The sequence below is a fragment of the Aptenodytes forsteri genome, unplaced genomic scaffold, assembly GCF_000699145.1.
Source record: "Aptenodytes forsteri isolate BGI_AS27 unplaced genomic scaffold, ASM69914v1 Scaffold256, whole genome shotgun sequence".
NCBI lineage: Eukaryota > Metazoa > Chordata > Aves > Sphenisciformes > Spheniscidae > Aptenodytes > Aptenodytes forsteri.
Window position 1 is genome coordinate 3698467 of NW_008795021.1, and position 25089 is coordinate 3723555.

The following is a 25089-nucleotide window of genomic DNA, read 5'->3' on the forward strand; positions in this document are numbered from 1 at the left end:
CGGCTCATGTTCAGCCGGCTGTCGACCAACACCCCCAGGTCCTTTTCCGACAGGCAGCTTTCCAGGCACTCTTCCCCAAGCCTCAGATTTCCAAGTGCTACCATTAAACTTGTATTTAAAGACCCTCCGTAAAAACTGATTGAACTGGTTATCATCAGGTCTTCAATCTTTTAACAGGAATTATCAAAGTATGCTCCTGAAAATTTGCATTATACAGAACTGCTTCTGAGGCTGAGGAACACTATGCCAAGTTATAGCCTGGCAGAAACTCTAGCATACAAACTGTAACACCTGAAAACAAAGTATTTATCCTGTATATGTTAACATAAGTTTAATTTATACTGCAATATAATCAAGTAAAAAAAAACAAACAAAGGATACAATCATTGAAAAATCAAATTAATTTAATCAGTTGGACTTCTAGACTTGCTAGGTTATCTTTAATTTTAAAATATTTACACCAAAGCAAATGCACAAGCTTTCTATGTATACGTACAGGATCACCTGGAGGGCCTGGTAGTCCTGGCTTTCCATCTCTTCCTGGAGTGCCCTAGAAACAAATGTAAAATTTGATGGCCTTAAATCACTGATGAGGGACACGTTACTTTTTGCTGTATATATAGAGAACTGTCACTTACATTGACACCAGGGGTACCTGGAGTTCCTGGTAATCCTGGGGGTCCCCTAGGGCCCTAAGAGCAGGAAAGGTCATTTAGGATTTAAGAATATTTTTATTTTACTGTAAACTTCTTAAACTAAATTAATGTTTTTTATATTAAAGAGAAAACTTACTCCTACCTGCACACCTGCTGATCCAGTTGGACCTATAGGACCCTGAAAGAAAACTCCAAATCATCAATAGTTACACTTTTTGGGATAAGGGAGATGAACTTCATAAAAAAATACTGAACGTGGGATCTTGGTGCAGTTTGCATTGCAAGAAAGACTTGCTCTAAGGTTTGGCTTTAAATCCAAATCTAATTTTGCCAAAATTATAGAATTCAAGATTTTGCTGAGGCCCATTTTTAAGGGCAAGTAATACCAAAGAATAATGATCTGTGGTGAAACTTGCTATTTAGCTAGGAGTTTCATAAGAAAAGCTGATATTCAGCTGAATAAAAACAAATTAGATTATTTAAATATAAATGGGTAATTTTTAAAATTCAGATTTGAAAATATTTTAACTGAAGAAATTATTTTTAAGGATTATTATTTCAGATTAAGATCTCAGTGTGAACCTCTAGTCACCTTTCTCAAACATTTTCTCTCTGTACCTGAGTCCCGTCAATAAACTGAAATGTATCAGCTGACTATATTGGTCTGGACTGAAGAGAGATTGCCCTATTCACCACAGTAGAACTCATGTAATAACATGTACCACCTATCATCTACACCATCAATACCATCAACTTTTTTACTGAATACTCTGAAGACACTGCAGATGGTTTTATTTAAAGGCAATAGAAAGAAAGAAACCCAGGAAACAAGCTGAATAACTGAAACAGTTATTGTTATAAGTTATTTAGTATGAATGCTCTAGATACACTGCATCAACTTGCTTCATGTTTGAATTTAAACTGCGTAGAAATGCGTGAAGCAAGCTGTGCAAAATCAGGACTTCACTATTTCCTGGCATAGTACCTGGCACTGTAAGGTTCTCATTTATAAGCAGTAGACCTAAGTAATTAGCAGTCATCACAAATGCAAAAGCTAGGAGCTGATGCAAAGCCTTCCATATCTCTTTTACGTGTCTTTGCCTTTTCCAGTACCAGCATGGATTTCAAAATGCCATCATCTACAATGTCGAGTATACCTCTTCTCTTGTACCAGTACTCAGGCTGGATTTTGCTGACAACTGCAAACAATTGTTGCTTAGAAACAGACACAGTCTGAAGATGTCCCAGAAGAAGACCATCACTAGGAAGCTCATCTGTAAAGTAGCCATTGACTCTTTCAGTTCTCCAAGGCTTCCATTTCTCACTTAGCACTAGATTTTTCTGGGTCTGGATAAAGGGAAAAGATGCTGACTTGGGAGTCAAGTCAGAAAGGAGTTCTTGGCGTGGCTTTTTATTATGCTTTGTTTACTTGTTGCAGTTTCTCAGTGATGCACAGTGAGAAGCCCAAATTCTGAGCATTGGTATACTTACTGGTGATCCCTGAATGCCTATTCCAGGGGGCCCCATCTCCCCAGGTGCTCCTTGTACACCAGGTAGTCCTCTTTCTCCCTGAGAAGGGTACAAGGCTTTCAGTCACAACAGGTCAGAAAACGTAAACTAGCATATTATCCCTTTTTTTTAGAAACAGAAATAATATATTTTTTATACCTTTGGTCCCCGTGGACCTGGGTTTCCAGGGATACCAGTGGGACCCTAAAAAAAGAAAACCAGGAAAAAAACAAATTATGTTTTGAAATCAAAGACACTAGCTGAATTTTATTGCCAAAATTAGCCAGCCTTTATAAATAAACTATGACAGATTTACATATGTCTTTCTTGTTAATAACACTGTCCCTAGGAGCACGTGTGAGCCTTGCACTATTTCTAGACTGTATTTTAGTGCACTTACAATACCACTATAACATATATTTCAATTTTGAAATTACATCCAAAAAGATAGTTGTTCTGATTTCTTTCATTGCACAATGAGAATTCTTTAACAGTTGTCCCTACAAGAAATACAGTCATAAAAGCCTTTTCAGACTATGGCCTTACTGGTGTTCCAGGCAGACTTAGTCCAGGAGGTCCCACATCACCTTTTGGACCTGGATGTCCAGGCGGTCCCATAATCCCACCAGGGTCCCCCTACAAGATAAATTTGAATCACTAATTGAAATGTGAGAATTTTCTCTTATGAAAAAACTCTAAATATTATCAAGGTTATCCTAGAAAGTGCCAGTACTTTGAGAAGAAATAGAGAAGAAAAAAACCCCCATATTTTCCTTCAAAAAGTTACAGAAGAGGAGGCATGGACCACACAACCACTAATAGTAACTAGCATTGTCTCGGTTTTCCATGCTTGCAATGCATCTGATCTACATTTCTTTGTTGCCAGGCCCCTAACATGCAGGCTGTCATTAAACCCTGCCAATTAATTCACAGTAACAGCTTCAAACTGTCTCTCTCCAGCTATCTATCCCTACTGCTAAAACCCTGGTCTTCACTGTATTCCTGTTTACACCTCTATTTCTTACTTCAACGCATGCAGCATCTCTTGCTGCACATCTCTACAACTCCTCCTGCTTACACAGGAGAATTTGTGCCTTTTATTACGCTGTCCTCTTGTCTTTTACACACTCCTGTATCATTCTCTGTGATTCTTTCTGAATCCACTACTTCTCATTTTGCAAGACGAATACATTTTTGTCATTATTCCACAGTTATTTTCTTCTCCTGCCTTTTAATCGGCTCACTTCTTCAAACTATTAATGGATTTTATTAGTTTCCCTTGTACCCCACAATGTGTAAATACCATAACACATCACATAGCTCACAGTATGCGTATATCCTCTTTTCTTCCCTTCTCTACATTCAACATATACACACATACCATTTTTACTCTTGCTGATGTAGCTGAATTCTAACTAAGGGATTTCTACACAGCAAAATACAATGCCATAAAGAGATCCCAGCCTTGGCTCACATCTGAGAGAGTATAGCTGCCCCAGTGCTCTGCCAGGAGGAGTATGTCTGACTGTGAAGTGGGATTTTACACATTAGTCTGGTTAGGACGCTACACTGAAAAGGCTGTTCTGTGGTCAGGACCTGAACTGACATTTCTGCACTGCACAGATTTAATGTAAGAGCCCAATGCAACCTCCTTGAAATATTACTTAAATTATGAATCTAAAGAGCAATTGGGTTGCCAAATTGGCCTGCAGCGTCTCCAAGGAGCAGACGGGGGTTGCTGCTTGTACATTTTAAAATCAATTCATAAAGCAGCCACACAGATGCGCTACAGAAGGATGGAAGGGTACTTCAGAGGTGACAGTCTAATATGCTCTAACATACCAAGCTTAATTAAAAACACTTAAAACATACCTTGTCACCTTTAACTCCTGGGTTTCCTGGTACCCCATGCTCTCCTGGTAAGCCCTGGAATTAATAAAAATATAATTGTACGTTTTTATAGCTATTCCCTTAAAGATTATCTAAAATTACAGATGAAAATGAGTTTACACTGGATTATTTACTGTGCATTAGTATTGACCCAAAATGTTAAAGACTACAAGTTAATGAATGCTTCTTTAATCAAATATATGAATCATTTTTCTTTAAGTTGAAATGTAATAAACTATTTAAATAATAGGGAAGGTTAAATTGTGTTCTCATACTAAACTGTAACAAACACAGAAAATTTTTTCCATAACCCTTCAATGCTATTCAACCAACTATTGTATCAAGCATTTCATTAAGAATGCCAGTAATTTTCATAGTAAATGATAAAATTGTCAAAACTGAACAGTAAAATCTAAGTATGATACTTAATCCCGAATGGAAAATGAACTTCCTGAGGAAAAAACAAAGATACACATATTGTTTTTATTTTTCTTCACAGTGTAAAACATAGTTTTGTGAACATGGACATATGAAGGATGACAACATTTTCATGGCAGTAGTGAGGGTTCAACAGCTGTGTGTTCGCTTTCTCTGCTGTACTCTGTCCTTAATACAGACAGACAGCTCCTTGTTTCACCCAGCCACGCAAATTAAAAGCATAAGGAAAAAAAAAAAAGTACCTTAATGAAGAACATTCTGCTTATACCAATACAAAATCATTATAAGAATATATGGAAGTTTAAATTTACTGATTATGGATCAGACATCATGTCCTACCCTATCCCCTTTTGATACCGACATAAAATGTATACAGTCTATCTTCTTTCCTAAGGATTTCTCAGGGTTTTTTTTGGTTGGACCAAGCTTAAGGGATATCTTAGGAAAGGAAAGAAGCAAGTCTTGTCTGCTGGACGACTCTTCGATGACATAAGTGAAAGTAAAACAATTTTCAACCTTTCATAATTCTTATCATGCTGCATAAGATGAATTACTATATTAGTTAATCCATAATGTTTCATCTTTAGAAGATAAAACAAAACAACGAGCCTGGAACTATATACATGTTTCTAGAATATGTTTAAATATATGTTTTTATATACTAGAATTGTGTGTACAAATATGAGTCTTCAAGATCATCTATATCTAGGATCTACATATATATAGTATTTATCTCTTCATAATGTCACTTGATCAAAGATCCAGCAGAACAGCAGTTTCAAAAGCAGCAATTATGAACTGAAGCGGGATGATGACAACACAAGCAAAACAGCAACACAGTATTTTGTTATCTTTCACAGCAAGATTGGGGATCTATATGTAAAAATAGAAGCACAGCAGAAAACGCTTACAAACTATTGTTATAGAAGACAGGTAAATTAGACACAATTTAAAAAATGTGTGCCTCAACTAGGTAATAAGTAACACAGTACAAAATGACTACATGCAGATCTGAATACTAGTTTTTTTTCTCTGCCAGGAGCTGAAGATGCTGTACTCCAGCTGTCACTTTGCTTATATCCCTAAGACTTCTAACAGGTCAACAATGAAAAGTCTGCCAGCTGTGTGTACCACTCACAACTGTATTTTAATATTAATAAAGTATATGACTTAAAAATCTGCTCAAATTAAGATTTCTCTTCCACAAAGTAGTCTCAGAGCGTGTGTGAAAAGGCCTAAGATAAAATGCAGCAACACCAGCTCCTAGATGCTTCTGTTTGTAGAAATAAGATAAAAAACAAAACCAACCCATAGAGCAAAGATCAAAATCCCAGTTCTTTTCAGATGAATGACTTAACTGCTAGGCTAAAGCCTAGCTCTCCACTGTCTGCTTTTCTTGGTCCACTTCTTGGATCTAACCACTCAAACCTCCAAAATGGTACTTAAAAACCATTTTATGGTTTACGGAGGAAGGGAGGGAGGAGAACCAGGGAGAGGGGGTAGGTGCCACTTGTTAGGTTATGTGACACCACCACTGTTGTGGACCGAAACCTAATTTCAGTTTACATGGGGGATTAGGCAGAACAAAGCTGCCTGCACACCTAAAAAGGGATTGTGCCATAATTTGGAAGGGAGACAGGCAGCCACCTCCTCAGAATAGGCTGTCTGCCATATTAGGGTGTCAAGTCAAATGCCCAGGGAACTTTTAAGCTTAGTATAACGGTGCCTAATAATTTAAGGTGTTTCCTAGAGTATTCAGACTGGATTGAAGTTTCACCCATGCTCTTCCTGCCCAGAGGCACAAGGGTTACAGGTGTGCTGGATCTTGGGGGAGGCCCCTACCAGTTTGAGGGATCCCGACCAGCCAGCAGACCCATCAGTCTGTTGCCCAGCAGCATAACGGTTACAGGTACACTAAAACTCCCATGAAGGAGGCCCCCATCACCTTAACAAACCCCAACCAGTTGGCAGACCTGCATGTAGGGCACCCAAAAGCGTAACAACTACAGGCACATTAAAACTCTGCTGAGACCCTCCACTGCCTCGACAATCCCAGCCCATCAGTTTTGCACCCACAGGCATAAAGATTACGGGCACACTGCATCTCTGATGAGGTGTTCTGTCTCCCCCAACTCCTCCTGGAGGGCCTCCCTCAACAGGCCATGATGTCAAGGTTCAATAAACCATCTGTATCCTGCTTCTGATACCATCTGACAGCCTGTAGGGGATCTGGATATTGGGGTTTATTTAAGAACCACTGAGATGAGAGCTTTTACCCTTCTTGATTATCTCACACTCTCACTCGTTCCCCCGTCAGCATTATGTTCATTGGATCCTGACTTCCCTTTCCAGCAGGGAGATTGTTGCTCATCCAGGATGGTTGGGCAGCAAGTTGTCTTGGTTTGTGTTGTGCAGCTGCTCAAAGTTACCAGTCTCAGGTGTTAGTGGCTATGGTCCCTGGCAATTGTTTCCATGCATCTCCCTGATCTCCACGACCTTCCCCCACTCCCAGGACCTTTCCTCCAGCCAAGATCTTCCCCTTCTTTCTTGAGAGACTGTTCTTTCCTTTCAGGAACCCTTCTATTTTGGCACCACTTCTTCTTCAAGGTACCCTCACCCCTTGGTTCTTGCCATCTAATAGTCTACGTGCAGAAGCACAACAGGTGATCAGCCTCCAAATTGGTGAGTCTGTCTCCTGTCTCTTTATTAACTGGAGAGCCCGGGATGTGCCACTTTTGTTCAGTCCAGGTGCTATCAAAATTTAAAAGCAGCCCCTACTGTTGCATCTAACAAGTAGTGGGCTTCTGCTTGAGAGTTCAACAGTTCAGGTTTTGATGTTCTGGCACGGACACACAAACACACATCATCTGCCACCTGTCAGTGCTCAGAAATTAAGCTATTTTTCACCTATGGCAACCATATAATGCCTTTAGGTACTTTATGACTGTCAGTAAGCCTCTGCACAATTAAATTGGAGTATCAACCCGCAATTGTAAGAATAATCTCTCATTCCACTTTCTGCAGAAGTATTTTAGTAATTTAATCTATTGAACAGTAATTAAAAAAGGAGTTTTCTATTAAATTCTTTCCAACCAATACTTCTACTCTGGCTAAAGATTTTAATATTGTCCCTAGTTTTAATGGAATTACGTCTTGCTCTGAATATGAGCTTTACTCATAAATCTGACCTAAATTCTAAGATAATAAACATAATTGTTTATTCTGTTCACCTTATTAATCTTTACCCCTTTTACAGGAAGTAAAACAATTCAGAATAATACAAAACCACAGACAGAAATAAGGAAGGCCATGTGTTTAAATCCTTGGGGGTACTCTTACTTTCCCTGTTTCTTCTCATTTTGCTCCACACACACTGTCCTTTCCAGCTCACGATGTAACATTATTAAAACTTTGCTAGAGATTTTTTTAATTTTCACCTACTCCTGTGAGATGAGTGATTTTTGCAGAGCTAATTATCTGTGAATCAGACAAATTAGTATTATCATTCTTACTTGTTCAGATGGTAACACAAGGACAAAGAGAACATAAGCAAATAGCAGAACTCCATCCTGAGGCATCCCATACTACTGTGCTTCAACACCTGATTGCTATAGTACCACCCACAAAAGGAGCACCTATGATAACTTCTGTGGTACTGCTTCACTGGCTAGCTGTTCACACACCACAGTTCTACAGCTTGGTGAAACTGCACAATACATACAACTTCTCCTGGCAGTCCCCTGGGTCCGACAGGTCCTGGGGGTCCTTGCAGTCCCTGTGAAATGATATAATACGCGCTTGAGGTAAAAGTCAATACACCTGTTGTAATTCAGTGTAAAGTGTTCTCATATATAAATAGATCAAAATATCTGGCATTAAGAATTATCTTCTACCTGGAGTAAGATGTACAGAGTTTGCTCATTCTCCTTTAACCTAACGTTTAGTCCAATAAATCTTTGGGACTGATATGTACAAAATCCAAAGTATGTATACAAAGCAAATACAAGTAAATACAAAGGCACTACCTAAAAGGAAAGACAAAACAAAAGGAGTAAATCAAGATTTTCTCCCTCAAGGCACAGATCTAGAAGTGATTTTTAACTACATGGTAGGTGTTCCTTCTCTTTTTGGAATAGATCTCATCAGAAGGACTCCAGAGCACCGAAAGAAAAGGGGATTGAGATGTAGAGATAAAAGGATGACTTGGTGCAAACCCTAATGATCCTTTGGATCTCTATGAGCCTCTTTGGAAGGTATACAGTGTGAAGGTGACCTAGATTTCCACTGCAGTAACAACAATCATTTCAGTAGCTCCTACCAAGGAAGGACATTAGCCTCCAAAGAGCAGCCTAAGGAGTTAGAGTGGAGAATCATTTTTAAGACCACAGTTTCGTGGACCCTATAGCTGCATCTATTCTCCCTGGGACTTCTTTTGAGGAACTTGGGTACTATCATACCCAACAAGAATAGTGTTGGGTGGAGGTTACATTTTCACAGTTTCCAATTCTACCTTTATCTGACACAATTGAAGGCATCATGAGAGATTCTCAAGAACATTTGTGCTTCAGTTACTTTCTTGAAAGCAAGGCAATGACTACTCTGACATTACTTGCAGTCTCATAGGATTAAACATAGGAACTGCTAATGTACTGGCAGTGGTTACTCCTTGCCTCACTGATGGATAAAGAGAATACACCCAGCTACCGGTGGATTTGTAGTTGCAAAATGGGTGCTCATATTCTTGAGTGACCAAATAACATTTGGGCTTTGCATAAATATTCCTTGCTGAGCGATGCTGAGATCAACAAGAATTTTATGAACTAAAAGTAAAATAGCCATGATCCATGCACAAACTTTTGATATAAACTATTTGTATTCTCTGCCCTTTACTACTAGCTAGAGAGTTGATAGCATTCAGAGTCCTCTTATATAACAGCATAGAATGTAATGGCTGTTAATACCACAAAAATACCTTCCACCTACCTTTGATCCTGGATTTCCAGTAAGACCAGGTGGTCCAGGGTCTCCTGTTTCACCCTAATGATATTGTTTGAGAAAATAAAAAAAAATCCAAACTTACTTTTATGTCTCACAGTATCAGCTATGTACACCAGTGATGTATATAGTATGTACAAGCCAAAAAATACCTTATTTCCTTTTGATCCCTCCATTCCAGTTTCTCCCTGAAAATACAACCGTAAGAAGTTAAAACTTGAACTAAGATCAACTAAGAGTTTAATTTGCTACCTTAAAATATTAGAATATAGTTTGCAAACTTAACAAATATTGAGAAAGCATTAAAGAATTTCTCATGCCTTGTGCAAACTCTGAAAGGCATTCCTCTTTCAAACTTGTTTGCAGGTTTTCCTAGTGTTTTAAAGAAAAATTGTTTGAAAACACCACATTTGCTTAAGAGCTTCTCCAGTCTAAAGCCTATTCTTCACCACTAAATCTCTACTGGTGACACAGTATTCATCTCCAAAACCACACATTGTTACAGTATGCCTTATTTTGGTTATTATAATATGTTAATCACAAGTATCTGAGCAACCTTCAGTTGTGTATTAAACAACATAACTAGCTTTTGTCAAATGTCATAGGAGAGGACAATAGTTAATTAAAAATAAGCAACACATGTAAACAGACTCTTACAGAATGAATGTTCTGAAAATATCCCCCAAAATAACAAAAAAATGATGCACACATAAAATGGCTATAAGAAAACTGCTTGGTGCTAAATGCCACACTGGAAACTGGTAAAACAATTAAAAATAATACAGTTCAGCCCACATATAATTTTGTGAAATAACTGAAAGAAAGAAAGAACCTTCAGGGAACGAAAAACCCGTGTACTTTAAACTCGGTTCATGGACTGTACCAACTACAGAAATGCTGAAGAACAGGGCATCTCTGTTTTTTATTTATAACCTGTGTGAACTTGATGCATGTGTAAGAAGGAGGCAATACATATGCTATCCTACGTAATCGCTGAATCTAATGAAAGTGTACAAAGAAAAGAATTACAACATGAATACAGTATGAAAATCATATCAAATGTAAATTATTCACATCATCAGTTCAAAACATAGCTATACTTACTGGATCTCCCTTGTCCCCTTTTTCAGAAGGCTCTCCCTATGGAAACATAGGGAAGAAGTTAACACAGATTTATTTCAAATGATAAATAGTACATATGTCTGGTTTTGGTGAAAAGTCCTTGAAAAATGTTGGGTTTTTTTAAACCTATATAAAATGTAAGTATAGGGACTACAAAAGTTTACTTGAGGGATGATGTTGATTTAATGACAAGACCATGACATGCGTAATCCTTTCAAGCAGGAGCACAAGGGAGGGTCAGCAACAGGAACTAAAAAGAGTGACAACGCGTACAAATCTGACAAATTCTGAAACAGAAGTGCTTTATAAAACACAAAATCATGAATCTGTCATATCAGCAGAGTAAAAAAAGTTTCTGCCTGCATGAAAACTGTTTATACACAAGGATATGACCAAAGAACCCAACTGGAAGCCTAACAGCTGAAGGGCAAAATGCCTGTTATTCAGTGGATGAAGAACTGGGTACATCACATGTTCCTAGAAAAACACAATACGCACCTATTCATCCCCCCCCAATCTTTCTGGAAAATTTAAGCTTAAACTAAAAGATATTAAATTAGAAAGTTTATTTATAAATTTTAATAATTTAAAGACTCCTGTTTTTTCATATAGGTATTGAAGATCACATTTGTAACTTGAAAAAGTATGAATGGCGTCTAATTCGTGAGGCAATCACTGGTTGTAAACTTATATAAACATAATTTTAAACTGGTATTCAGTAAAAGTCTGAATGTGTTTAAAGTTAAGGACTTTGTGAGCTGTTGGAACAGGGAAATGTACTTTCATACGTAAATACTCTCTCAAGGAGGGGCTTAAGTAAATTACTAAGGACATTCAGAGACTGACAGCTTTTCCGATGCCCAAATATACTTTCTTGATCCTGAGTATATTTTTCCAAAATTTGATTCATAATCAGTACATTCACCCACCTTCTAGTAGCACACATAAGCACAGAAGTAAGGAATTAATTTACCTTTTCTCCTTTTACGCCGGTCATTCCCAATTCTCCTTTTTGACCCTTTTAACAAAATAAATTCTATTTAAAACCTTTTATATTCTAACAAATGCAAATAAACTCCTCCTCTCCTTCAACTGTATTTTGTTCTGTGTAGGGCACAAAATCTTAACTTCTATTGCAATGGAAATCTGAGATTTAAACATCTGCAAATTAATTTAAATGCCTGTTTTGTACAGCAGATCTGCAGGCTTCTCAATAAAAAACGGTATCAATCCTGTGACATATCCAGAGGACTTGTCTCTTCCAAGTTTAAAAGGCATCCAATTGTTAAAAATTCATTCCATTGTTTAAACAGGACAGATGCCTATAAACAACATACTGTCATATGGTGTGGATTCAGAAATTGACCTCCATGTAATTTTTAGAGGCTGACTATAAGTATTTTTGGTATAGCAAGTCCCATCGTTACAGAGAAACTGCTTTAAATACTCATGATTTACTATTAAAAAAATTTTCTGAATTTCAACTCTTTTAGAGTCTTTTCCCCCTAAACCAGCAGGCCAGCTCATTTGACCTCTCCTCAGACAGTGTTATAGAAACCACACACAATTCTTCCTGCATTTTCCCTTTCTGGTTATCACATATGAGAGGAGAAAGGCTCACGTGCTGCACCTGCAGGAAAGCATGATGAGTTGCAATATTGGACTACACAGATCAAAGAGCCAGTCACATCTAAAATCTATTCCTTCAAAGACCATTGTGATAAATCAAATAAAATATACTGTGTTAAGGGTGGCAGAGACAGGTTAGACAGGCACTTTGAAATTTCTCCAAATTCATCCAAAATGCTTACAATGTCTCCCTTCTGGCCATTAGGTCCAGGGGTCCCAAGTAATCCTAGTAGTCTTGTATCACTCTGGGAAGAAATATCACCATAAAGATCAGAGAACAGAACACGTCACCATTTATTTACAGTAACAATTTATTTACCATAACAATTTCATGTAATTTACCAGTATGTAAATTCAGAAGTCCTAATTTACTACTAGAAAGGGATACTAAATGCCTATGCAGTACATCTAAGTAATGTATTGCAGCAACACATCCTTTGTCATGCATTCGTACTCCAGTCAGACTAGCAGAAGATGAACAAAAGCATAAAAAGGAAATGTCGATGTTGAATATTGCTATGCAAATCTGTGTTGGTTTTTTTCTTAACTCAATGCAAAGAGCATATTTTTATGCTCATTATTACAGTACATTTCTCAAGTATGTTAGAAAAGAACAATAAAAATCACTTCTATGACAAAAACACAAGCTTTTTACTTTTGAGCAGCATGAAATGTAAAATAGAACTAATTTAAGTCTACTACAGCAGTGAGACAGAAGGAGAGGGAATGAATATGATCAACAGGCTCCTCACACTGCTCCTCAAAGAAAACAGATGGATTTAAGGACCAGGGGTGCAGGTTGTATACTTGCTCAGGTATTATTGCACTGCATCTATTTACTCTTCCATACAAGGTAAAGACACAATAAAATAGAAAGCAAACGGTTTCATCTTCACAAAGCCAGGCTCAGACTACCTAAGGGGAACATGTTTTCTTTTAATGAAAATGGAAAAAGCAACAAAACCAATGACCCTGAAAAATGGGCTCGAGTCTGGACCCAAGGAGTCCAAGACCTAGAACATCTGCCACTGGGCTGAATGGGAACCCTGAGCAAGCCAACTGCCCTTGCCATGTCCCAGTTTCCATGTCTCTAAAATGGGAGAACATCACGATGAATAAAAGTGCCATTTACACTCTCTTAATATTTTCAGAAGTTGATAACTGAATATAACCTGAATAAAATTCATAATTATTTTACAAATGTTAATGTCCTGAAGGGTGTTCTTCAGTGTTTAGGGTTTGTAACATTGTTACTACCCTAATTATCAAAATCAGCTCCAGAGCAGATACCCAAAGAAGGGAACCTGAGTATTGCTGACAAGTAGTTGACTACTGCTTGACTGAGAACAATCTAGGTGTCTGTTATTATGAATATACTATAAGTTACGACTTCTTCTGAGTTGTGCATTTCTTTTGCATACATGCAGGAAAAAAAAGGGTGTTAGAGTAAATAACTACTTTTATGCTCTCTGCATATTTATAGGTCATTTGCTCTTTACAACAAAATGTAAGTAAAATATGCCAAAGAAAAAAATCTTAGAAAAGTAATAATGAATTATTCAAGAATAATCTATAATTATTATGAATTATAATGATTTTGAAACATTTCCTGAGCAGATTGTGATGTAGTTTCAATTGCTTTGTGTTGTGGTTTCATTTTTATTTTTACATGTTGGAGAACATTTTAGATTAAACTGATCTGTATGCCCTTTCCAAAGATGTTTAGAAGCAGGTTTGACTGAAGTGACCTTCTATCTATGCATGGAAAACTGGTAAGTAAAAAAGATGACAAGCAAAGGCCTTGAAAGCCCAGGCAAAGGATGATAACAGAGGCCCGAGAGTGTATAAACACAAATCACGAGGTATCATTTACCAGTCACTGAAGGAATGTAACCCACAGAGCAGGGCAAAACCAGTTTCTTGGCATAACGAAGAGAACAAAATGCATGTATTGAACAAATGCAAAGCATCTAACTTACGCTGAAAGCGTGAAAGACATAAGAAGAAGGAATATAAAAATAGTCACACGCTTTGCAAGAACAGGCACAAAGGAAGAACGATGAGGGAAGAAATGCTCCAGCACTGTCTCCCGCCCCATTAAGGATCAATGCTACTACTTATCCTCAGCAGGTTCCCCTCACCTTCGTTGAAGAAAGACTGCTGTTCTTGGTTGGCCATTCAGCACAATTTGCTGCTGCAATTAGCAATTGTATTTATAGTGCTCTCTTTCACTGTATACATGGATCAAGTAAATTATGCTTTTAAAAACTTGCACTCCAGCCTCCTTACACGACAAGGTGATTGATACTGAGCCAGAAAAAGCTTGGTTGCAACAAATTATATAAAAACATTGTACAATTACAACTACTTATTGATACCACACAGAAATGAGAATTGCAAATAACCTGCTAAGAAACAGAGAAATTATAGGTAAAAAAGGCATTATTAATCATGATGTGTCTTAAGATCTCTCTCACTGATCCCCGACATTTCTTGGTAGCAGTTTCTCATGATTACTAGAAACATCAATGCAAAGAAGCCATACTAATATCCTCAGAAAAAAAAGATATTAAAATCTCTATAGCAACAAAAATGTGGTCACAATTTAAACACTTTAAAAACCGAAACTGAAAGAAGACCTTGTGAGATCCTTGAGAACATGCATAAAATGTTGGAAAATGAGAAGACTGTTTCCTGTGGTGTAAGGAATCTCAAAAACCTCAGAATATCACTGAAATGTCATCTTACAAACGCAAATAATTGAGGCACATTGCAAATTATATACTGGAATGTGAAAGATTGCTTGGTTCCTCCAAGGTGCAGTGAACGAAATCAGCACTCCTCATACTACTTAAGAGTGTGGGGAAAAAAGGAAAGTTATTGGTGCATACATCTGTCTAAATGAATAATCAATGGCAAAGCAGACAAGCTGTCCTTGTCTTTGATGACCTCTTTGATGTCTTTGTCTTGTCCTTGATGGGAATATCCCGTTCCCATCATAAAATGTGTAGAAACTAATATGTTTGCTGTAGCAGTTGCAGACTTAAGTTGACTCTAGGAAGATCTGAACATGTAGTTACAGAAAGTTTGCATATTTAAAACCTGCTACTTGAATCAGAAAGCCATCTCCTCTCTCATCTGAAACCAAACAGCTTTTCCTCGTTGAACAGTTAATTGCTCGTGACAGAGTCATTAAAATCTTCAAACTAGACAGCTGAAGGAAGAAGAAAGTTGGTAAACTGTACGGGATTTAAAAGATGATTAATTTATAGACACAGAGCAGCTGGTCTACATTTTTCCAGAATATTGTTAATTAGGAAATATAAGTCACCTTAGGAATTCTTAGAGCCTTACAATGATAAGAAACGTGATTTTTGGAGACAGATGCTTGCCAGTTCCTGAAGATCACCACTGTTTGTATTTCCTCCTGCAGAATTAACCTTAAAGGCACTATCAGAGTAAGAGAGATTAATAGTCCAGAGGTGGGGAATGAATTATGATAAATATGGTATTGATAGAGGAAACAGGGCTGGTATCAGTGAAAGCTGTCTTTGGCAGGAAAAAAAACCTGGTAAGAAAACGAAAGGTAAAAACCCAAAATATAAAAAACTTCAACACATATGAAATGGCAGACCAAAACCAGAAACAAAGTCTCCAGGTATGAAAATGTCCCTGTCCAGGACAGCATATAAAACTATGCCTAACTCCTAATCCACGTTTGAAGGTGATACACTGAGTTGGAATGGATTAAATATCAGAAATATCAGAGAAATCACTTCAGTGATAAAAGCAATTGGAAAGATACGTTTGACATGAATTTCGCTCCAGAATCCCTCTTCAAAAAAAGATTTTAGTACTCATATGGGTATGTTATGTAAGAAAAATATCCTGAATTCACCTGCTCTTTATAGTTATGCATTTTAATATTAAAAGAAATGGATGTCTTTCAGGTTTGACCCTCATGACTTAAGGTGTGATACACACAGTAACCTTTGTATTAAGCAAATATTCCTGTAATACTGCTTCATCAGTCTTGCAATGAAATACAATTTTCTAATCAGATAAGTTATGTACTCACTTTGGCATCAGTTAAGAAAACTGGCGGATCTTTGAATTACGATGCCTTACAATGGCAGACACTACCACCACTTAAATGATTCAAAAACTCTGTGGTAAGAATTTAAAAGCTCTGTCACATAGAACACTGTCCTACGCAATTTTAACTTTTTTTCTATGAAGTGCTTGTAGCTGCAGGAGATTCTATAATTAAGACAGTATTTTTATTAGTCTGTAATACAAACATAAGGATAATTCTCATGGATTGCTAGCAGATCTTTTAAAAGCATGCTTCCTTGTCCTTCTATTCTACTCTCAGGATCATGACAGAGTAGGTCAAGAAAGAAAAAATGTCATGTACGGTTTAGAGCAATTAGGTTTAGAAATGAGGAGCTGGTGCTTTACGCTAACAGCTAGGTGGTCCACCCACCTCCTTTTTGAGATATACCAGGCAAAAATACGTGAGTAGAAGATGGATGGGAGGTAAGACACATGGCAGCAGGATAGATGACACAGTAGGTATGACTGGAGCGTGGACTGAGACTATACAGGGATGCGGAAAGGGGACAGGGAAGGATCTACCTTTTGGATTAATTTGGAATGTGGTTCACAGGGATCAAAACTGTGGTCATTTCTACCTTAGCTACTTCTTAGTCATAAACACACACACAGACACTATATCAAATCTCCATACCTCATTATAATGCTTGTTCAATGAATCCAGAATTCCTTTTAGTCCAGAAGGACCCTGTATGGAAAAACATGCATCAGAAGGTCATTTTAATTTCAGTAATGTTATGTTTACATACCTGTATTCAAAGAGCAGTGGTCATGTAAAAGTGTTTAGATTTTTATTTGATTATACAGTAAATTATTTTCTGTAAGTTCATTATATCTTTTTTTCAGGCACAGAGGAGAAGCAGAGTCAGTTTCTAAATCCCTGAGTTTTGAAAACTGGCAACTTCTTTTGGAGTGAATCGGTCTGTCAGAGAAGGCAGAGGTGACATCCATATCAATTTTAATATGACTCCCTTCTGGTATGAGCAGCATCTTTGTTCTGCAGCATTTAAAAACTCTTTCCACTAACTCAAAGCACAAGTTTTGATGTAGAAGCAGCTCCTAGTGTGAGTAAACAGCTAGATTTTTAACTTAGAGTACAGAAAGTGAAATTGAGGAATGCCAGAATTCTCCAAAAGACTAACTTCCTGGTTTTATTAGCATTGCAAGTTTATACTTACACACACACACCTTTCATCAAGAATTTCAACAACGGAAAAGGAACTTCCTACGCAAATGCAGTCTTAGGATGGAGAGATTAAAAAACATGTGCTTGGGAAAAATAAAACATTTTTAGACATAATCTGCCATAAACCAGGCCCTCAATGAGATTTTAAAGTGTTGTAAATCAGGGCAGATCACAAAAAGTTCAGTCAAGACTTTATGAATTAAAACTCAATTAAATTTTCAAATTAGCATAGTATCTCTCCAAAGATACTAAGATACAAAGTTGAAATTTTCACATCATGCTATATGAACTACAGCCACTCGTGATGGCTATAAGAAACATTTGACTACATTAGTAAGATTACAATATACTCAGTTAAGTCACCTGGTCTGAATGACCTGCATTTAACAGAGGCAGGGCACAAAGACAACTCCCCTCCTCTGGGGCTTTTTATAATTACAGACAATTTACCCTCTGCAGCTTTTGTGTTAGTGGGGAAAATGTAGCTGGCATACATGCACCCTAAAGACTGCTTTAGGAAACTGAATTCTTTTCAGTTTTGAAAAGGGTTGTTCCTCAAAAAAAAATGGAGGCTGTTTATCAGTCAGAGATGCTATGTCAGAGATTAGTCAGAATTTTTATCACACATTTTAATTTCGTATAAGGTCTTTGTTAATTGTTTTATGTATGTGCACTGTTTTTATACATACATCACACAACACAAATATTCTGCTGTTATGCATTGTAAAAAGAAAACAGCTTTCTACACTTTCAGAATAAGAATCTATTGAAAATTTCTCCCATTTTCATGCTAAAGCATCTACAAAACTATTACAGGCAGTCAGGGATCAAAATCATTTCTCACCCAAGATACAAATTGGTCAAGATGAAAATACCATTCTTTTCAACTGGCTAAGACTTTCGTAACAAGAACTGCTGTCAAATTCATAGCAGTGCAGCAGCAAGACTCCAAAGTATTCCTAGAAAAACTGAAAAACCTTCTATCCACTGATTTAAGCTAGAGATCCAAGGAAAATACTGAAATGCTATGTATTCTGGGTCAATATAAGCTAAATAACCAGTCACTATACTTTTCTAAGGAGGACCTCAACTGTTTACTACTTCAGAGTTGCTGCTGTAAAAACCACCAGGCAATACAGGGAGAAAGATGATGACAGGAAGAGCAATGATTTTGTCACAGGTGGCATTCCTCATAGCGGATAATTTCGTATCTGTATAGAAGATGCTGCTTGTGAACTGAATATGACAGACAATCCTTGTTATTTGATACTTTTGCATCACAGTAACAGTTGTAAGGGTCACTAGGACATAGTAAATGGATTTATGGAAGTAGTGTAGTTCAACTTTTAGAAAATAATAGCTCTTACGAGTAAGGGAACTCTGACTATGGCTGGAAGGACACACGATACTGTCACAAAGCTAAAACTGAAAAGCATTTCTGTTTTCAGAAAAGCATCATTCTCTTGGTAGGATAGATTAGTGTTGGTTTAAGAATAACCAGCTTCACGCAAAGAATATTAGGTCTTCACAGATGTTATAATTGTCACAAGTAGTTTAAATGTATTTTTGGGTGGACAATTAGTAATAAGAAGGAAAATCACTGCGTAGGAGGCATGCTCTTGTCCCATCATCAGAATATGGTAAGAAGATGGAGCCTCACAGCAATGACTCATGAAGACTGAAGAAGGCTTTCTTTCACTAATGCAACTATTCTGCATAATTTGTTAGCACCTTTGGAGGGGGGCAGGAGAGACCGTAGACAATTTCAAAACAAGAGACTTGTAACTTGTTCTCCTCCAGGAGGCTCACTCTTCAGGAAGTTCACTTTTTTCAATGTGTACAATTCCTGCATCTCTAACTGGGAGTAACGAGTCACAAGGCTGGTTCCTAAGTCCCAGTAGCAGGCTACGCCGATGAACGATTACTAAAAGCTTGAGAATTACCACAATGTAAAGTACTTGCATAAAAAGTAAGACACCAGTTTGGTGATATTGATTATGTGATAAAATGACATAGCTACTTTGAGGATGCACATCCTGAGGGTGGTATCATTTGGCTCCTATGTAATCATATTTTGAAGTGTTCTGACAAAGCATTTAAATGAGGTAGGTCATGATTTGCATTCTGACAGAAAAGCCTTCTCTGGCAAGATGCATCTGCTCTCTAAGAGTGCACAGAATGGCAAACACACAGTTTTCCCACATGTAGAAGATCATTCTGCGAAACCCTGATGGCTCTCCTTACCTGTAAAGGTACTTCCCTTGAGGTACTGAACTTCAAAAAGGTGAGAAACAGAACCATAATTTTGATTAACCAAACAGACTGCTACTTCTTTGGGGAAAAAAATTCAATCTGATGGAAACTAACTAATAAAAGAGAGACAATCACAAAGTTTCCATGGACTCTGAAGGTATAAAAAGCTACGAAGATGGTAAAGCCAAATTAAAGTCAAATAGGCAGAAGTTATTAAAACTGATGGATAAGTCAGTAAGACCTGGCAGAACATTACTGCAGCATACCAGAACGAGACAGGCGTGTTCTGAGACATCATCACTAAATTATGAAATATGATCCTATGTATTTTACTGTGATTACATTGTTACAGAAAGACAGTGGTACTTAAATATTAGGGGACATCACGAAGATTTGGAAGCCTCATGAAACATCACAGGTGCCTCACTTCCTCTTTGTTCCCCAACATCGGAAGAGATACAAGGCCATAAAATTTTCCATTCATTTTATTTTGGAAGTGAATTGTCAATTCAAATTTACATTGAAAAATAAGATAAATATAGTCATGATGTTTTGACTGAGATGCTCTGCTGGTTTTGGCTGGGGTAGAGTTAATTTTCTTCATAGTAGCTAGTACGGGGCTATGTCTTGCATTTGTGCTGGAAACAGAGAAGTTTTCGTTATTGCTGAGCAGTGCTCACACAGAGTCAAGGCCTTTTCTGCTTCTCACCCCACCCCACCAGCGAGTAGGCTGGGGGTGCACAAGAAGTTGGGAGGGGACACAGCTGGGACAGCTGACCCCAACTGACCAAAGGGATGTTCCATACCATGTGATGTCATGCTCAGCATATAAAGCTGGGGGAAGAAGAAGGAAGCGGGGGACGTTTGGAGTGATGGCGTTTGTCTTCCCAAGTAACCGTTACGCGTGATGGAGCCCTGCTTTCCTGGAGATGGCTGAACACCTGCCTGCCGATGGGAAGTAGTGAACGAATTCCTTGTTTTGCTTTGCTTGCGCGCACAGCTTTTGCTTTCCTATTAAACTGTCTTCATCTCAACCCACGAGTTTTCTCACTTTTACTCTTCCAATTCTCTCCCCCATCCCACTGGGGGGGAGTGAGCGAGCAGCTCTGTGGGGCTTAGTTGCCGGCTGGGGTTAAACCATGACAGATGCTCACTCAAATCTGATTTCTGAAGTTAATGGAAGAATTTTTGCTTTGATATCCATATTAAAGATGGCAATCCAGAACTGGGACTGAACCGTGATGACACTGCCTACTTATTAGATGTCTCAGCTTCAACACTGTAATCCTGCAGTGTCAAATCCTTGAATCCAGAGTCCTTGCAGTATTCTGTAGTCCTGCAAGCAGTCAAAACTAACAATTTATCCTCCCTTCTCATTTGCCACCATGTTGTTTGTTTTACTGTTTTTCCACAAATAAAACTGCTGCAATCACACAACCCAGAAAGGATTGATGCTGTATCTGCCACCAATCCTGACCTCTTAGATATTATTTCTATATCAAATAAATAATTTTTGACAAAATGGAAAGCCTTTGTACATGTCACGGTTTTGAAAAACAGACATAACCTCAAAAAGACCCAGAACTGTCTTGTGGCTAAGGCAGTCAAGGGGAACTTATGGCATGTGGGTTGCATTCTTGACTATGCCACAGCCTTGTGCTACCAGAGGTGAACCATCTCTCTGTTTTAGTCTTTCCATTTTCAAAAATTGACATAAAATTAATAATTATGTATTTCCATCATTCTTTCTAAAATAAAACTAATAAAATGAGTATACAACAACAGAAAATACTTTTATTCAACAGTCTCTTCCTAAACTCTAGTCTCTTTCTTCCCTTCCACACTGTTTCTCTCCACTAATATAGCTGCATAATGCACTCTGAAGTCTCTACAGACAAAAAAAGAACTAGTAGTATTGGTTTGCAAGTGGAGAAGCAATGAAATCAACCAGAGTTGAAAAATTATTGTACAGGCAATTTCTAGCTTTTGAATGAGAATTTTGCACATCTGCCACTTTGGATGTTTTTCAGACTTGCTGCTTTCCAAAGACCAGTGAAAGGCTCACTTGAGCAGGGTTTCCTTTTTCTTTTTTAATATCAAGTTTTGTAATTGAGAGAACTGAAGCACACAGAGAGTACAGTTGTATGAATAAAAAAAGAACTGAAAATGTGTCCTGATTGTTTTCCAAAATTACAAACAGATTTCGGATGTTATTTCTATAGACAAGGCAGGAATAGAAATACAGGTGCTTGAAAGGAAATAGCTCCAAACTGTGAAACTACTGGGGTTTATAATATATTTTTCTCCCTTAGCTTTTATAGTTCAACTGCATTTCTGTAAAGATGAGACTGCTGAAAAAATCCACCCAGTCTCACAGCCCATGCAGTAAAATGTGTAACAAGTAAATCGCATTAGTTGCATCTCAAGAACAGGCCATTTCAGAGAACACAGCAGTGCAAGTGACTCAGTGTAATCACTTTATCCATCTATTTCAGATCTGTGCCTGCCCATTAAGATAAAATACTGTTTTTCTTATTACTATAACATAAAAAAGCATGAAGCTCATCAGTGCAGATGTGCAATGTTGTATAACTATTCCAAAGAGCAAATGGAAAGAATGATGAAGGCATGACATCTGCCACAATAGAATACATTAAATAAATTACATTTTGATATGGACTGAAAAAACTTAAATGCATAGAAACAAGCAATATGACCAGCCCTTGCCAGCCATTCCCATCCTACCACGTAAGCATTTCCAATGTTCTTCTAAAAAGCAGCTGAAAGTCCAGGAATACCAGAAATGATACTGCCAATTTTCATTTATCATTGCTTTAATTTTCTGTTTATTGTAATTAACTGACAACATTCATTCACTTTCAAAATATTGGTAGAGGAATGACAGTGTTTCTTGCGGGAGAGGAAATGAGATTTCCAAGGCAAACTGCTGGCTACTTAAGATAACTAGTTTGGTGGCACTGACATTCATACTGAATAACAAGAGACCAAAAGTGTATGGAGTTAAATGAAGAAATTCAAGTAGTCTGTGAACTTCTCCACTGCCTCACATGCAACACAAACAAAAATGAATCCCTATTTTAATTTAAGACTTTCAAGCTAAGTCTTCACACAAAGCTAATCTTCCAAGCAAGAATAGCTGTGAAGATAAAAGATATGAAGTTCAGCCCCTTGCAAAGGTAAATGAGGAACTGAATGATGAGCTTCAAGGGCTATAGCAATTGTGAAATAAATCTATTCTGGTTGCAAACAATAACTTTGGACATGTTGGTAGAAAACAGCAGGTTTAAGAGGATGAATAATTGTGATTGCAGTTCACTAACCTGTGATTTAGGAGACTCAAAGTTTATTTCCTTTCTCTGCCACAGACAGCTTCTTGGAGAAGATGGCACTTGGCCAAATCAGGTAGTCCTCATGTTTCCTACCTTTAAAAACCAGTGCTGATAGCAATTCCTTTCTGCCAAACAGCAACACTGGGCAGAAGTCATACTCGGACTCACCCCAAAGAATGCTGTTATACTGGTGGAAGTCTAGCACAACTCCAGCTTAGCACTCTTTTTATTTTAAAAACAATGTGATGTCCCACTAAAATGGGAACTACTGAGAAGTGGAATTCCTCCAGTCATAACAGTTCCAGCAGAGACGAAGAAAATTGGGACAGAAAAGATAAAGTTAACCCTTAATGAAGAAACCAGTAAAACTTTTTCTGTCCTCTAGCCTACCTATGTAAATAGAAATACCTGGCTGCTGATTCATGTAAAAGTAAAAATAAAAGAAAACAACAAAAAAAAAACCCAACACCTCCCACAAATGACCACAATATGTAAAACAGTGCCAGACATCATGCAGCTATTTTCTAAGCAGGACAAACAGAAAAATAAATGATCTCCTCTTAACAGAACTCTACACAAAAACAGGCAGGTAGTAATTCTACAACCCAAGACCAGAAAAGCATTTTGCCTAAGTGAAGACTGCAGAACTGGGCCTGTACATCCTTAGGCCAACAGCATATAAATACTAAGTTCAGCCACCTTCCATACATTTGCTTTTATGTACTGAGAAAAAATGGTGCAGGAACTAGAAAGCCAATGCATTATACCTATGCAAAATAAGCTATGATCTGCTGGTAACCCCTTCTGCATTGCTAAGTCCTCTAGATATTTTTGTTAGCAGCTATGGCAGAACAAAGCTATCAGTTCAGTTCTGCAGTCAGATCAAAATGCTGTACTTACAACGTCACAGCATCCTACTATGATAGTATTTCTTTTTGTTTCATAAAATCAGCATTTCAATTTCAGTGAAGAGCCATGAAGAGCAGGATAACAGCATGTGAAAGAGACAGCATCTCTTTCAGAAGACTTCAGAAGAAAATGCAAGCAAGAAAATGTATGAAATACATTTGAAGGGTACAGAGATTTTGATTTCACAATCATAGTTTTCAGAATGCTTCTGAGAGTGAAATGAATAGTGTATTTAACAGAAGCTTTAAACTGCTCTCTAGACTCTTTAAAAGGGGGGAGGGAATCAAAAAGCACTAGAGGGAGCTGCTGTTCTACTTAACCCGTTTGGATTCCTTGTTTTCACCATAAACTGTTACTCACTGGAGTGAGACACGTGTGAGCACGCATCTCAGCTCTCCAGCACTGAAATAACAGAACAGTACTCAAAAACAACATCAGACAGCAAGGATGCAAACCATGAATTCTGAACCAGAAGGGAATAACAGAACACTTTAAAAGTCGATAATATTTAATAAACCTTAAAAAATACTCAAAGGAGGATCGTCATCTGGGTAGGCTTACAGAAATATTTTTTATACCCCATCAGTAAAAATCCTCATTGACTCCTTGCCTTTTGCGGGCACAGGATTTGCTCCAAAGGGAAAAAATGACACAAAAGAAAGGATACCTGGAAGAAGTTCTCTGGCTCTGCAGAGGGACCTGGACAGGCTGGATCGATGGGCTGAGGCCAACTGCATGAAATTCAACAAGGCCAAGTGCCAGGTCCTGCACTTTGGCCACAACAACCCCATGCAGTGCTACAGGCTTGGGGAAGAGTGGCTGGAAAGCTGCCCAGCAGAGAAGGACCTGGGGGTGCTGGTCGACAGCCGGCTGAACATGAGCCGGCAGTGTGCCCAGGCGGCCAAGAAGGCCAATGGCATCCTGGCCTGTATCAGAAATAGTGTGGCCAGCAGGAGTAGGGAAGTGATCGTGCCCCTCTACTCGGCCCTGGTGAGGCCGCACCTCGAATACTGTGTTCAGTTTTGGGCCCCTCACT

The 25089-nt window shown here is 37.9% G+C and overlaps 1 protein-coding gene across 1 annotated transcript in view; it reads right to left on the bottom strand.

Annotated features, from left to right (window-relative positions):
• Positions 1-25089, bottom strand: part of COL19A1 (collagen type XIX alpha 1 chain) — a 204223-nt gene that overhangs the window by 38123 nt on the left and 141011 nt on the right. Inside the window, exons 17-30 of the mRNA XM_019471129.1 lie at positions 16990-17043; positions 12422-12484; positions 11584-11628; positions 10593-10628; positions 9641-9676; positions 9477-9530; positions 8215-8268; positions 4038-4091; positions 2712-2801; positions 2325-2369; positions 2148-2225; positions 799-834; positions 639-692; positions 497-550 (exon numbers count right to left, since the gene is read on the bottom strand). Of these exons, the coding sequence (XP_019326674.1) occupies positions 497-550; positions 639-692; positions 799-834; positions 2148-2225; positions 2325-2369; positions 2712-2801; positions 4038-4091; positions 8215-8268; positions 9477-9530; positions 9641-9676; positions 10593-10628; positions 11584-11628; positions 12422-12484; positions 16990-17043 (753 nt within the window). The remainder of the gene's footprint in view (positions 1-496; positions 551-638; positions 693-798; positions 835-2147; positions 2226-2324; positions 2370-2711; positions 2802-4037; positions 4092-8214; positions 8269-9476; positions 9531-9640; positions 9677-10592; positions 10629-11583; positions 11629-12421; positions 12485-16989; positions 17044-25089) is intronic.